The 14,216-nt window shown below is 62.4% G+C and overlaps 9 protein-coding genes across 9 annotated transcripts; 5 read left to right on the forward strand and 4 right to left on the reverse strand.

Moving 5' to 3' along the window:
• Positions 1–536: 536 nt before the first annotated feature.
• COLE_07634 (uncharacterized protein) lies at positions 537–1,783 on the forward strand (the record flags this gene model as incomplete). Its single annotated transcript, XM_018419561.2, has 4 exons — positions 537–587; positions 619–699; positions 805–1,146; positions 1,190–1,783. The coding sequence occupies 4 exons, from the start codon at positions 537–539 to the stop codon at positions 1,781–1,783; spliced, it is 1,068 nt and encodes a 355-aa protein (XP_018277106.1).
• Positions 1,784–1,860: 77 nt separating this feature from the next.
• Positions 1,861–3,166, reverse strand: COLE_07635 (uncharacterized protein; the record flags this gene model as incomplete). The annotated part of the gene is made up of 4 exons (XM_018420471.1): positions 1,861–1,900; positions 1,933–2,382; positions 2,420–2,741; positions 2,806–3,166. The coding sequence occupies 4 exons, from the start codon at positions 3,164–3,166 to the stop codon at positions 1,861–1,863; spliced, it is 1,173 nt and encodes a 390-aa protein (XP_018277107.1).
• Positions 3,167–4,139: 973 nt separating this feature from the next.
• COLE_07636 (uncharacterized protein) lies at positions 4,140–6,291 on the forward strand (the record flags this gene model as incomplete). The annotated part of the gene is made up of 5 exons (XM_018423823.2): positions 4,140–4,205; positions 4,416–4,642; positions 4,686–4,712; positions 4,830–5,526; positions 5,560–6,291. 5 exons carry the CDS (start codon positions 4,140–4,142, stop codon positions 6,289–6,291), a joined length of 1,749 nt encoding a protein of 582 aa, XP_018277108.1.
• Positions 6,292–6,605: 314 nt separating this feature from the next.
• COLE_07637 (uncharacterized protein) lies at positions 6,606–7,355 on the reverse strand (the record flags this gene model as incomplete). Its single annotated transcript, XM_018423824.2, has 3 exons — positions 6,606–6,840; positions 7,101–7,229; positions 7,312–7,355. The coding sequence occupies 3 exons, from the start codon at positions 7,353–7,355 to the stop codon at positions 6,606–6,608; spliced, it is 408 nt and encodes a 135-aa protein (XP_018277109.1).
• A 438-nt stretch (positions 7,356–7,793) lies between these two features.
• COLE_07638 (uncharacterized protein) lies at positions 7,794–8,690 on the forward strand (the record flags this gene model as incomplete). The annotated part of the gene is made up of 3 exons (XM_018421485.2): positions 7,794–7,896; positions 8,194–8,289; positions 8,341–8,690. The coding sequence occupies 3 exons, from the start codon at positions 7,794–7,796 to the stop codon at positions 8,688–8,690; spliced, it is 549 nt and encodes a 182-aa protein (XP_018277110.1).
• Positions 8,691–8,780: 90 nt separating this feature from the next.
• COLE_07639 (uncharacterized protein) lies at positions 8,781–10,506 on the reverse strand (the record flags this gene model as incomplete). Its single annotated transcript, XM_065626560.1, has 3 exons — positions 8,781–9,617; positions 9,658–9,846; positions 9,892–10,506. 3 exons carry the CDS (start codon positions 10,504–10,506, stop codon positions 8,781–8,783), a joined length of 1,641 nt encoding a protein of 546 aa, XP_065482123.1.
• Positions 10,507–10,525: 19 nt separating this feature from the next.
• On the forward strand, positions 10,526–11,277 carry COLE_07640 (uncharacterized protein; the record flags this gene model as incomplete). Its single annotated transcript, XM_018423826.2, has 2 exons — positions 10,526–10,746; positions 10,800–11,277. 2 exons carry the CDS (start codon positions 10,526–10,528, stop codon positions 11,275–11,277), a joined length of 699 nt encoding a protein of 232 aa, XP_018277112.1.
• A 317-nt stretch (positions 11,278–11,594) lies between these two features.
• Positions 11,595–11,936, reverse strand: COLE_07641 (uncharacterized protein; the record flags this gene model as incomplete). Its single annotated transcript, XM_018419562.2, has 1 exon — positions 11,595–11,936. One exon carries the CDS (start codon positions 11,934–11,936, stop codon positions 11,595–11,597), a length of 342 nt encoding a protein of 113 aa, XP_018277113.1.
• Positions 11,937–12,153: 217 nt separating this feature from the next.
• On the forward strand, positions 12,154–14,075 carry COLE_07642 (uncharacterized protein; the record flags this gene model as incomplete). The annotated part of the gene is made up of 4 exons (XM_018424451.2): positions 12,154–12,175; positions 12,259–12,441; positions 12,552–13,612; positions 13,656–14,075. The coding sequence occupies 4 exons, from the start codon at positions 12,154–12,156 to the stop codon at positions 14,073–14,075; spliced, it is 1,686 nt and encodes a 561-aa protein (XP_018275535.1).
• Between the last annotated feature and the right edge of the window lie 141 nt (positions 14,076–14,216).

Raw genomic sequence — 14,216 nt, forward strand, 5'->3', positions numbered from 1 at the left:
GGACGCGGGCTACTCCGCTGCAAGAGCACGATGCTCCAGAACATGCTCGCGCCGTCGGCTGTCCGGCCACATCCATCTCGGCACGGCGGTATGCGGGCACAGTCTGCGGCCGGCGGGCAACATGAGTCGGTCTTACAACGGTCTTGCGCCTGATATTTTGGGGACGCTGCCTCGCTTGTCGATCGCACCTGGAATTCCGTCTCGGTTGCACCATGTGCACGCGCATCCGCATTGCTCAGCTTCCATCTCTGTCTGTAAAGTCGGAGCACGGAGCGCGACTGCGTCGCCCGTGCATGCCATGCAGTCACCGGCAAGAGGCAGAACTGCAAATGTGGCGCACCGGATCGCCGCTACCCGATCATTGGCCTCCGGCTCTCAACCTCGGGACGATGTCATCATCGCTGCCTGGAACCTGTACCTCGCTCAGTCAGCCAGCAGCCAAGCCGGGCATCTAAGCGGGCCGCGGGCAGATATATAACCCGCATTCACATTCAAGGCGCAACGCAACGCAACGCTTGCACGCACAGTAGCCCACCATGTCCGCGCCCCCAAAGACTATGAAGGCTGTCGTGGAGAACGAGGCTGAGGTGAGCGTAGGCGCGACAGGGCTGACGGCAGAACGGCGTAGAGGTCAAGGAGATCCCGCTGCCGCCGCTCGAAGACAACGAGATCCTCGTCAAGGTCGACCATGTGACGCTTGTGAGTTTAGCAGTGGGAAGTGTGTATGGTGTGCCGGCCGAGCACATTCCAAGGATTCGGCATCGGCATGCATTTCGGTCATGTGGCGTCCGGCACTAACACCAGAACCCGACCGACTGGAAGCATGTCGCAGCGCTGTCGACCAAGGGCAGCATCATCGGCTGCGACTACGCCGGCACGGTCGTCGAGGTGCCGGGCTCGGTGTCGCACCAGCGCTCGCACATCCGCGCGGGCGCGCGCGTCGCTGGCTGGGTCCACGGCGGCTTGTTCAAGGACCGCGGCGCGTTCGCCCAGTACCTCAAAGTGCCGGCGGACCTCACGTTTCCGATCCCGGACGACATGCCGTCCGAGCAGGCGTGCACGTTCGGCATCCCGTTCTACACGGCGTTCCACGCGCTCAAATACTCGCAGAAGGGGCCGTGGCCGCCTGCCAAGGCCGGCGGATGGGTGAGTTGCCTGCGGCGCTGACACCTGGCTCCGCTGACCCCAGTTCCTCGTGTACGGCGGCTCGTCGGGCGTCGGCTTGTTCGCGATCCAGCTCGCCAAGCTCATGGGCCACCTGGTCGTCACGGCGTGCTCGGCGCGCAACTTTGACCTCGTGAAGAGCTACGGCGCCGACGCCGTCGTCGACTACAAGGACGCGGACGCAATCATCAAGATCAAGCAGGTGACAGGCGGCGGCGTGCACAAGGCCCTCGACTGCATTTCCCTGCCGGACAGCAACGCGTTCACCCTCGCCTGCTTCGCCGAGGGCAAGGGACAGATGAACGTCATCCTCCCGCCCGACAGCAAGGCCGTCGCCGCCCGCCCAGACGTCGATGTGCAGAGCACCCTGCTGTATACCCTGTGGGGGCGCGCGTTCGAGTTCGGCCCCCGCGGCGGCGCAAAGATCCCCCTGCCCGCCATCAAGGAGGAGCTCGAGTTCCACCGCGAACTCGTGGCCAAGATCCCCGAGTTTATCGCGCTCGGGTTCAAGGCGCCCCCGATCGAGACGCGCGGCGGCATCGACGACATTGCACAGGGCCTCGCGGACATGCGCGACGGCAAGCTGTCAGGCAAGCGGTATGTGTACACGATCGAGTAGGCGTGTCAGTAGATCAGTAGTGCACGAGTATGGATGCCGCTTGCAATAGACTCATAGTGTTCATCACCTGTATACAACTACGCCCGCCATGTAACGTGCACCGCGTCTGTCCGGAACCTGGTGTCAGCTGGGAATCTCCGCCCGCCCACCTCTGCGTCACACTCGTCTTCTCGATCGGCGTCACCTGCCCCATGCGGAACGCGAGCATGCCGGCCTGGGCGATCATGATGCCGTTGTCGATGCAGAAGCTCTCGTCGGTCGCGAACACGCGCCCGTTGCGCTCGCTGCACATGATGCCCATCATCTCCTGCAGGCGCTCGTTGCACCCCACGCCGCCGACGATAAGCACGTCACGCGCGCCGACATGCGCCATCGCGCGCTCCGTGATCTCGACGAGCATGGCAAACGTCGTCTCCTGCAGCGAGAAGCACAGGTCGTGCGGCGTGATTACGTCGTCGCTGTCCTGTACGCCTTCGAGCGCGTCCCATGACCGGTAGCGCGCGTCCTGCGTATACCCCTCCACGGCGGAAAGGATGCCCGCGAGCGTCACGTCCATGCCCTTTGTGCCGTACGGGAGCGGCACCAGCCGCTTTCCCCTGCTGTCAGCTCGATCGGGCCGGCGGTAGCAGCACGCACTTCTTTGCCTCCTGTTCGATGTTGTACCCCGGACTCGGGTCGTTGCGGAGCTGGATCACCCGCGCGAAGCGGTCGAGGCAGTTGCCGATGGCAATGTCCAGTGTCTCCCCGAAAATACGGTACCGCTGCTGGCTGTAGGCGATGACTTGTGTGTTGCCGCCAGACACATACAGCACGATGGGGTTTGAGCTGTTTGTAATGTGCCGTCCCATCTCGATGTGGCCTACACAGTGGTTCACGCCCACCAGCGGGATGTTGTACAGCAGCGAGAGGGTGCGCGAGACGAGCGCGCCGACCTGCAGCGGTGTGCCCATGCCAGGGCCTGGCGTCAGACCTGCGCGGCAGCGAGCATGTTCACGCGCAGCTGGCGTGCCACGCCCACTCACCCTTCGTGAACGCTATCACGTCGATGTCGCTCATGCGCACGCCGGCCTTGCGCACCGCCTCGCGGATCACCCGCACCACCCATTCGCGGTGGTGCCGCGCCGTGTCGGACGGCAGGAACCCTTCGCCGGGCGGCGTGATATATGTGTGCCGCACATTGCTGAGGACAGTCACGAGCGTCGCGTGCGCCGACGGCGCGTGCGCGACGACGCCCGCACCGAGCTTGTTCGCCGAGCCCTCGATGCCGAGGGCGAGGAGGCGGCGTTCTGGCGTCAGAGACGGCGGCGTGGGGCCAGGCGGAGCGCTAGGAAAGACAGGAGACGCACTCGGCTTGGTCAGTGGTGAGAGCTTGGGCTTGGTCATGGCGGATGAGGGGGTGGATGGAGACCAAGTGGTGGGTGGCCAACTTTTGAGGTGGCGTGCCTGGCCTCCACCCACGGTCGGCATCCATGAACTCGGCCTCTCGACGATGTGCCGCCCCCCTCCTCCAGCGCTTGCCTCATAGCTCTGGTCAAGGCATTGATGACACAGCGCCAGCAACCCAACCACAGCCGATGGGGGGGAGGGGGGATCACGCCGGAAACACCTGACAGCTCGAGGTGGAATTGAATGCACTGGCTCGAACAAATGTCGTCAACACAAGGTGATGCCACAATTCAAGCAGCGTGCTATGGTGTCGACCGGCATCGATCTGTGACAATACGTTGGCTCACAGGAGCTGTGGGGAGGTTATGGCTATGCTGGATCTTGGTGAAGACTGGTCTGATGAGCATCATCAAAGAAGAGCAGGGCAATGTCTGCTTGGATTCAGGCAGGAGGGACAGCGCTTTCATGAAGCGACGAAGACGAGCAGCTGACCTTGCACGCCTTGGTGGCAGGGTACATGGGGGGGGGGGGAGGAGGTCTGAACAGAATGGATGCGATGTGTGTTGACTTCGACGAGCGCGTATTCATAGCGTTGAAGATTGCATGGGCGAGCGAGAGGAGAACTTGACAAGACGAGGCGATGAGATCCGAGATCGTGGAATAGCTAGGCGGCCGGCCTGCTGATGGTGGTCCACTTTCCTGCTTGCTCGCTCGAGACGCTCATCTGATCATTTGCATCTGGCCACTTGCATCTATCCCGGCTGTTACCGTGCTGCGCGACTCTGCTCTTGCTCATACGCCGCTTGACAACGCATTCGGCGAACCGGGAGTGGGCGCGGGGAGAGAGACATGGCGCCGAAAAAGTTGGCGCGACCAGTGACGTCGCTCAATGTGTGGTGTCGGCGCAAGGCGTCGCTCATCCATCTCTCCATCTCCTCCGATCAATCCATCATCACGTCCATCACCCACCATGTTCTGGGATCCACTCTTCGACCGCATAGCCCTCTTGTCCGGTGCTGGCGCAGACCAGTGCAAGGTGAGTGCGGCTACACCATGCGCCGTCAGATGCGTGCCGTCGAGCATCGAGGCGCATGCCTCCTTCGCGCCTTCGTGAGCCGCGGTGCCTTGGGCGCGGCGCGTCTTGCGCCGTCATTCCATCCGCGACCGTCTATCATCCGCCGCGCCGCCGCGCCGCCGCCCGCTGTCTGCCGCTCGCCGCCCTCTCGCGACCTCACGCTCATACCAGCTCATCGCCGCCCTCATCATCTCCTTTCCCCTCGCCTCCATCTACGTCCGCATCCCCGCCAACCGGCCAAATGTCGCCCACTGGTTCTCCATCATCACCTCGGTCATCTTCCTCTGGCCTCTCTTGGGCCTTGGAAAGGGCTTGCTTGAGCTTCTTTTCATGAGCATCGTCACGTACATCATTGTCGCAAGTGTGCGCGGGCCCAAGATGCCCTGGATCGCGTTCTTGTGAGCTGCAAGCCCGGGTGGAGCACCCATGAGCTGACAGCAGCTTCGTCATGACCTGCATGACTATTACGTGAGAATTCCCCAACACTTCCCCAGACCGTCCATAGCAGCGTTGCTTTGCTGCATTCTTGGCGACGCAGAGCAGCCGCTGCTCTGACTGCCTCGAGCCGCAGCGCGCTGACCACAGTCATGTCCGCCGCGCATTGGGCCACGTCTCCGTCGAACGCATCGAGATCTCTGGCTCGCAGATGGTCCTCGTGATGAAGCTGTCGACCTTTGCGTGGAACGTGCACGACGGGCGCCGCAAGATTGAGACGCTCGACGAGAGCCAGAAGGCGACGCGACTCGCCAAACTGCCCAACCCCCTCGCGTTCCTTGGCTACTGCTTTTTCTTCCCATCCGTGCTTGTCGGTCCATCGTTCGAGTACGCATCGTACGAGAAGCTGCTCAACAAGACGATCTTCGACGTTGCCCCACCCGCCGGCACGGCCGCGGCGTCTGACAAGCGCAAGCGCCGGACGCCCAAGGGCCGCCGCCGTGTCGCTTACCTCCACGGCTCGCTCGGCGTTGCCTTTTTGGCCTACTATGCGGCGTTGGGTGCACGGGGAAGCTACGAGCGCATTAACGGCCCCGACTGGCCGACGTGGAGCCTCCTCACGCGCTTTGGTTTCGTGCAGTTCTGCGCATTCTGCGTCCGCACAAAGTACTATGCCGTGTGGAGTTTGTCCGAGGGCGCCTGCATTCTGACGGGCATCGGATTCAACGGCTACGGCCCGCACACAGGGCGCACGCGCTGGAACAGAGTGCGCAACATTGATATTGCGGGCATCGAGGGTGCCGAGAGCTTTAAGCAGCTCTTTGACAGCTGGAACTGCCGCACAAACGTGGGTTGCGGCGATTTATATGGCTAACCGCAGGTCTGGCTCCGCGACTGTGTGTACAAGCGCCTCGTCAAGCCTGGGCAGAAGCCGGGTGCGGCGCAGAGCATGGCGACCTTCGTCACCTCGGCGTTCTGGCACGGCATCGCGCCGGGGTACTACCTCGCCTTCGTGACCGCCGGCATGGTGCAGTACATCGGCAAGCAGTTCCGGCACCTCGTGCGCCCTTACTTCCTCGCGGCCGAAGACCCGGCCGCAGCCCTCAAGCTGCCGAAGTGGAGCTCGCAGCCGCTCGCGAAGAAAGCGTACGACATCTTCGGCTGGTTTCTCGTCCAAGTCAACCTCAACTACCTCGTCGCGCCTTTCCTCCTCCTCGAGCTCAAACCGAGCATCATGGCATGGCACAGAATGTACTGGTACACACACGTGCAGATTGCGCTCTTCCTCGTCGTCATGCGGCTCGGCGTGCGCCGCTGGCTGCGCTCCGGCTTGCGGCCGCGCGAGAAGAAGGTCCCCGCCGCCGTGCCGGAGACGCGTATTCCAGAACTCAAGCTCTCGCCGCCCACGCCGGACGAGTACCGCCGCCGGCCGGAGGGCGACGAGGACGGGCCCGACCACGACGTCGAGTGGGTCAAGTACGACCTCAACACGCACGCGCTCGAGGACGGGGATGCGCTGGACATGGACGGCGGTCTGATGGACGAGGTGCTGTCTCAGATGGAGACGCGGCCCGGCACGCCCCATCTCCACAACAACTACAAGGACGAGTAGATGATAGATGTAGTCTTGGGCGCGAGGGAGCGAGCGAAGCGGGTGAAGGAGCAGTTGGAGATTAGCGACGTGGACATGCAGATGGGCGCGAGGTTGGGTGTGCATCTTGCAGGCGAAGTGGTATTTCGTCTTTCGTCTTTAGTCACAAAGCCACAGATAAGACTACTATTACAGTCATGGCATAGGCCTGTAGTCTACGTGCGCTGAGTGAGCCTGGTGAGCTCTTAGACCTGTGTCGCTCAGATGAATGAGGGCTGTCCCCTGGGATCGCTGAACGGTTCCCACCACCGACCCCGTCAAACCCGTCAGATATCCTACTTGACCTCCTCGCCTCCACCCGCCCCCACCCCGCCCCGCAGCTCGATGCCCTTCATGCCCCCGCCTGAGCGCCGCGCCTCCTCGGCCGCGGCTTCAAGCTCAGCGTCCGTCACCTCGGGCTCGTCTGGGTCGGGCGCGAACTCGGCCATCGTGCGCAGGACGAGGTCGGCGGAGGAGAGGAAGGCGTTGGTTGCCAGGCGGACTATGCGGACGGTCGCGGCGCGAATTGTGCTGCAGGAGGAAGACGGGTCGGGATGGTCGGTGTGGGGCAGGGCAGGTGACGGGGTGAAGCGCAGCCGGGGTTAGGCGCCAAGAAGCGAAGAAAGGACGGATGGGAACGAAGGGCAGAAGGGTGAGGAGTAGAAGGACGAGGAGTAGAAGGGGAGAAGAGGCCGGTTGCGAGTAAGGCCCAAGAGGCGAGGCGGAGCGTTGACCATACCACGGAGAGGAGAGAAGCATCAGCATCTCGCACATACACCTCCGAGACTTACACAACGAGCTCCTCGCCTTCCAGCGAAGTCACACGCTCCACGAGATCCATATTGACCTCGCGGTCGACGTCGAGTGCGCGTTTGGCCATGGCGGCGTGTTCGGCCGTGAGGAAGGGTATCCTCAATGTGCTAGGAGTCAGCCCCCTTCTCCCGCTCCAGCGCAAGCACAAGATTCCAACGCCACGTATGCAGCGAATGCACTGCGACTCACGCAACATGGCTGAGCTGCACGGCCGGCGTTGATGTCTCGGACATGACGGTGGTGAGTAGAGTTGACGGACGAAACAGAAAGGTGGAGAAGAAGCCGGCGCCAAATATTGCCTTGCCGCCGCGTGTCCGTCATCTCGATCATCTCGCCCCTCCGCCTTCCGCCTTCCTCTCCATCTCCCCATCGCTCTCATCGCTCCATCGACTCACGGCACGACCCACGACCTGGCACACCTAGACATTTAGAGACCATGATCAAGGTACGTTCGCCGCCGCCGCCGCCGCCGCCGCCGCGCCCCATGCTGACGCGACCCCGTCCGCACGCGCCACCCGCTCCGCTCCGACTCCGCGCCACCCACCTACCTTCCTCACGCCACCTCCGCGTCTATCGCGACGACGTACACCCGCTCCCGACTTACTTCTCCGTCTGACCGTGCTTCTCCGCCCCGCCACCGTCGTCGGCCTTATCTCTGCCCCGCGCCCCGAATGGCTGACTCACCCCGGCAGATCTGGTCGCTCAAGAAGGAGCAGGAGGCGGCGAACAAGACCAAGCCCAAGGTCTCGGCCGCGGAACTGCGCGTTAAAAAGGGTGAGTGGGTCGCGCTTGTCGCGCTGTATTGCGATGACATGGCAATGACTACGACGCTCGGGCGGGGTGCACTGTCGGGGATCGCACCTACCCGCCACCGCATTCAGCGCCCTGCGCCCGCTCTGCGCTGTGCCGTCCTCCGTCAGGCTGCTTCCTTCCTTATCCACATCTTCCTTTAGGAGGCCGCCGAACAGCGGAGCTGAGCAGATGCCATCTTCGCCGAGCGTTTAGGCGCGCGCCTCGCCGCCTGGTCCCACCCCTCTCCACGACTACCTCCCGCTCCTCTGCTCACCACAGACATGAATGAGCTCGACCTGCCAGCAGGCGTAAAGATGGAGCTGGGGCCGGGAGGCAACATGCTCGACTTTACGCTCTCTATTGCACCAGACGAGGGTGAGTCGTCGGCTTCAGCGCCCGACAGACTGAGGCATCCGCTAACCACAGGTTTCTACAAGGGCGGCCAGTTCAACTTCACGTTCAGGATCAACCCCAACTACCCTCACGAGCCACCCAAGGTGCGGTGTACACAGAAGATCTACCACCCGAACCTCGACCTCGACGGTAACGTGTGCTTGAACATTTTGCGCGAGGAGTGGAAGCCCGTGCTCTCTCTCAACTCCGTCATCATTGGCCTCCAGTTCCTCTTCCTCGAGCCCAACCCGGACGACCCGCTCAACAAAGAAGCGGCCGAAGATCTGCGCCGTAACCGAGACTCCTTCGCCAACACTGTCAAGATGACGATGCGCGGCGGCAGCGTACGCGGGCAAACATTTGACAAGGTTCAGATCAAGTAGTTATAGTATTACATGCGAGGGGCGCGCCGCGCGGGCATGAGGGCAGCGAACAAGGGGCCAAGACAAGCACAACTTATCGTCTAGTGTCTACTACTTTTTCCTCCGGCCAGCTAGCCATTTTCTAAACTTGGCTAAGCTGTACACCACACTCTTTCGGAAACCGGCCGTCACGAGACCCTTCACGCTCTGAGTGAGCGCCGGCCGCTTGATGATGTGCCGGACCTCGTTGTTGACAACCTCGACAAAGCCCTCCTGCGCGGCCACGCGCCGCCAAAACTCGGCGTCGTCGTACAACGCCCGACTCTCCTTGGCGGCCTTTGCAGCGGCGCGGCGCTCGCGGATCTCACGTCGCTCAGCGGCGACTTCGCGGGAGAGGAGGGCGGCAGCGACAGTGGGGCGGAAGTGGGCGGCGAGGCGTTGCCTCACGCGGAGGGGGAGTGCAGCGAGGAGTGCCGCGGCATGCTCGTGTGACGCGGGTTGTGTGAGTGTATTTTCGCCGGTGCCGCGCCATTCCAAACCCTCGTCTGTTGTCGACGGTGCCTGAGCCGCCGTGTCAGCCCATCGTAGGCCCACGCCGCCGACATGCGGCGCATACAGGCCGCGAAACGCGCCGAGGACGCCGGGCCCGCGCACGATGTTGCGCACCTTCTCGGGGTTTTCGGCGCCGGGCACGCTCATGCGCGGGTCGCCCGAGTACGAAATGCCCGCGACCTTCTCCCAGAGCTCGAGTTCGGTGAATTGCGGCGGGAGGTTGAGGAGGGCGAGGCAGAGCGCGGCGCGCGTGTTGGCCTCTAGCGGCGCGCGGAGGGACGGCACGAGGTGTAGCGTAAGCACGGGTTTGTGCAACCGCCCGGCGACGTAGAGCGTCTCCCATTGCTCGAGGTCGCGCGTGAGCGTCGCCGTGGACAGGATGCCGTACTTGACTTCCTGCTGTTAGCGCCGAGGGGTTTCTGCTGGCGCAACTCACCAAGTCGCCGAACTTGACCATGGTGACGTACCACAGCCCTGCGCCGAGCTTGTCCGTCATCCATGACAGTGCGCCGGGCCCGATAAGGCGCGCATACAGCGGATAATGTGAGGGGTGCTGTTTGAGGTTGGCGGCATGGAAGGCGCGCGCGGACGGCGTCGCAATGATGAAGTCGGTGAGCGGTGGTGGCTGAGGTCAGCGGGTCATGCCAGGCTCCGCGTCTCGCCAACTCACCCCCGTCTTGTTCGCCTGCTTCACTACCCCGCTACCGTACGCCACGGCCATGTCAATCGGCGCGTCGAAGGCGTCCACCACAGGCCGGAACTGGGCGTAGATCCGCTTCTGCTCCTCGGCCAGCGCGGCCTTCTCCGCATCTCGGGCGGCGTCGCGGGGCGCGCGCGACGTCGAGAACGCGCGGAGCGGGATATAACCACATCGGGAAGGGCCTGACAATATGGGCGCGAAAGGCGCGAGGGGCGCGAGGAGCTGCGTAAGCTGAGTCTGGCGTCGGCACTCACTGTCCGGGACATGGTCACGCGAGCGATTCCCACACCTGAGGTTTGCAGCTTGGTCTCGGCGAAGGGTCGTCACGGAGATGCGAGGGAAGTGGGGAGTAACAAATGTAGGATTACGCCGTCGCCTGCGCCGCGTCGCTGCTCCTCGCGGCTTGTTGTCGCCGTGGGAGGTGGTGAGTAGGGGGGTGTTGATGGCTGCAGTGCTCGCCTTCGACTTTGGCCAATCTCGGGCGTGCCTGGGGTCACGTGGACGGAGATGGAGTGGGCGTCCGCACTGTTGTTGCTGATCCAACCTTTTGACGCCACTTTCTCTGACTTGCACTCCCTCCGGCATCCTCAACCTGCTTACTACCATGGCACGATCCCCATCTCGCTCTCGCTCTCGATCTTGCTCGCGGTCTAGGTCGCTGGGCCGCGCGCGCACCGTCTCCATGTCCCCCGCCCGCTCATCCACGCCCGAGGACACAGCGTGTCCCTTTCTCATCCGCATGTTTGTGACGCGCAAGCACACCGCTCTTCGCGACTTTGACGATAACCGCCTGCCGACGCGGGACGAGTACCATGTCTATGGCTTGTGCGTGGTCCAATGGTGGCTCCGATTACGCAGTGATAGCTTACTGACAGCAGGAAATCCTCCACCCCAACATCGCTCGTGCAGCAGCTCTACGCCGTCCTCCCGGCGCCTTACCGCTCCCCAGTCGCCCGCTATTCGTTCAAGCACGTATACGTCGACGCCTCCGAGGCCGGCTTGTACAAAGCACGCGAGATGGTGTCGTTCACAGGGCGGGAGTTTGAGGCGACTGTTGGCGGAGAAGGACGCGGCGTGGCGGAGGAGACACTGGACGAGTACGGGTTCATCAAGGGCGACTTGATCAGCGTGGCGGTCAATATTCCGGAGCCTTCTCGACGCGCAGAAGGGCGTGAGCGCGAGCACGCCCACGCCCGCGAGCTACCACGAGACGTGCATCGTCGGCCGCAACCGGCGCGCGGAGGATGGCGGCGCGACGAGGGTCGTGATGCCCGCACCGGACCGGACAGCGAGCGCTGGGGCCGCCGCAGCCGGAGTCCGGTGGGGCGGCGGGACAGCTGGCGCGGGAGGGCGTAGCGCCTGTGCTCCCGATATGACGCAGCGCGCGGCGTGGAGGCGTGGATCAGTGAGTCACCGCATTTCTGTGCGGTTTATGCGGCGAGAGTCGTCCCGTTGAGCCTCCGACACTGTGAGGTTTGGAGGTCTAAGGACGCAGATATATCTTGGCAGGTAGGCTATGCGGTAGGAGCTTGAGGAGGGCATGGAGTATGAAACGACGTATGGCGATGCGACAATGACGGGCACCTGAGGTGGCTGACGCTCGAGACGCCCAGACGTGGCATATTGCGTTTCATCATTGTCCACTATGTCCGCGGTGCCGAAGATGCCCACGGTCAACTTGTCCATCGATCGATCGCACGGCTTGACATGGGCATCGAGCAGCTGGAAGCCTGGCTGCGGAACATACGCTGCTTGCTGATGGCAGCGCAGTACGTAAAGAGAAATGGGAGGAGTACTTTATTAGATCCCGCTTGTAATGGGGGATAATAATGATTTGATTCAGGGGTGCACCCCCGGCGCAGGCATTGACCCTGGGTGGGTTCACGGAACGGCCAACGCCACATCTCCCCTCGCGCTCGCTCTTTCTCCTCCTCATCCACCTCTTCTCTTCTCTTCATCTCTCTTCTCATCTCTACTCTCTCTCTCTCTCTCTCTCTCTCTCTCTCTCTCTCCATCGCCAGCAACTACATCTTCAACCCCAACTCTTACCCCTGCCCTCCCCAACACCCACTCCAGGTCGACCACCCCCGCCCCCCCCCCCCCCCAACCCCCCGGGTACCTCGCATCGCGTCCCTCAATCGCCGCCGACGCGACTACCTCCCTCCCTCCCTCCCCCCTCACCTCACTCCTCACGCTTCCTAGCACTCTCTCAACCCCACCACACCTCACACGATGTCGTGGAAGATCGGAAAGAGTAAGTCCCGACGATGCGTAGCGCATCATTTACCCCGCGCGCCCCCATGACTCATCACTGGACACTCAACGCTGACGCCACAGAGTTCAAGGACTCTGGCCTCCTCTCCTCCAAGAGCCATACGCCGTCGCCCGCGCCCGAGTCACGGTCAACCACACCCACCCCAGGCAACCCACAGCCCGAGCTTGCGCAGAAGCCTGTCGCGCGCAGTGGTATCCTACGCATCCGCGTCACAGCCGGCAAGGGGTTGAGCTTGCCCCAGGGTGGTGAGTACGAGGGAGACGGGGGGAGGAGAGGCGGGCGCCACATTCCCGCTTCGCTCCCCGCTTTCGCTCCGAGAGCTCTTCTGTCGCTCTGTAATACTCGCTAACACCAGTTCCCGTTCCCCAATGCGTGCAGACAGCGCTTCAGCAGCACCCCACCTCCGCCCTCTCCCAGTCCCTCTCATCCTCTCCTCGCATCTCCAACCAGCGGCAAACGGCAAACCCACGCGACTCGCTGCAGCGCAAGCAGTTGTGGTGGCTGCCATATGTCGTTCTCGAGTTTGACAAGAACGAGGTTCTCGTCGACGCCCTGGGGGGAGACTTGGCCAACCCCGTGTGGATGTACTCGACCCAATTCGATGTCTCGCGTTCATCCGAGATCGGTATCAGCGCCTACCTCCGCTCCGCGCCGCCCAAGCACGGTGATGTGGCCGACATGAGCTCAAGTGATCTGAACCTTGGCTCGATTCGCTTCACCCCAGACCTCGTGACCAACCGCCTCAACGACGAGTGGATTCCACTCACCAGCGGCTCAGGTGCCATCCACGTTCAGGTCTCGTTCAAGCCGACCGTGGGGCAGCCTCTCACAATTGACTCGTTTGAATTGCTCAAGGTCATCGGCAAGGGCTCGTTTGGCAAGGTGATGCAGGTGCGCAAGCGCGACACACTGCGTATCTACGCTCTCAAGACAATCCGCAAGGCGCACATTGTCAGCCGTTCCGAGGTTACTCACACGTTGGCTGAGCGTACCGTGCTGGCGCAGGTCAACTCGCCATTCATTGTGCCTCTCAAGTTTTCGTTCCAGAGCAAGGAAAAGCTCTACCTGGTGCTCGCCTTTGTCAATGGCGGCGAGCTGTTCCACCATCTGCAGCGTGAGGGCAAGTTCAACGAAACACGATCACGCTTCTATGCGGCGGAACTCCTACTTGCCCTGGAGCACTTGCACGGCTTCAATGTGGTGTACCGCGACCTCAAACCCGAGAATATTCTGCTCGACTACACTGGCCACATTGCGCTCTGTGACTTCGGCCTTTGCAAGCTCAACATGAGCGCAAGCGAGACAACAAACACGTTCTGCGGCACCCCCGAGTATCTTGCACCCGAGTTGCTCTCGGGCCACGGATACACCAAGTGTGTTGACTGGTGGACGCTGGGTGTGCTTCTGTACGAGATGGTGAGTTGATCGACGCGCGCCGCAAACCCATGCTAATCTCCAGCTCACTGGCCTCCCGCCCTTTTACGACGAAAACACAAACGAGATGTACCGCAAGATCTTGAGCGACCCCCTGCGCTTCCCCGACGAGGTTGGGCCCGAGGCACGCTCGCTTCTCACTCGCTTGCTCGACCGCGACCCTTCGCGGCGACTCGGTGTCAACGGCGCCCAGGAGATCAAGGACCACCCCTTTTTCTCGCGCCACATCGACTTCAAGAAGCTGCTGCAGAAAAAGATCCCGCCGCCGTTCAAGCCTGCTGTCGCCAGCGCCATCGACACGTCCAACTTTGACGAGGAGTTTACCTCGGAGGTGCCACAGGACTCTGTCGTTGCCGACTCGCACCTCTCGCAGACGGTGCAGCAGCAGTTTGAGGGCTTTTCGTGGAGCGTGTCGCCGCTCGGCGAGTCGGTAGGGCGATACTAGGCGAGTGCGCGTTGCAGCGTTTGCTGGCACTCGCGCTGGTATGGTCACAAGGAGATCACACTGAGTACGGTCGCGCGTCGCATGTAAGAGAGATAGAGTAGATTGGTGTGGCGAAACCACGCAATAGCTCATGGATACCCA

This window comes from Cutaneotrichosporon oleaginosum (assembly GCF_008065305.1).
Source record: "Cutaneotrichosporon oleaginosum strain ATCC 20508 chromosome Unknown ATCC20508_contig08, whole genome shotgun sequence".
NCBI lineage: Eukaryota > Fungi > Basidiomycota > Tremellomycetes > Trichosporonales > Trichosporonaceae > Cutaneotrichosporon > Cutaneotrichosporon oleaginosum.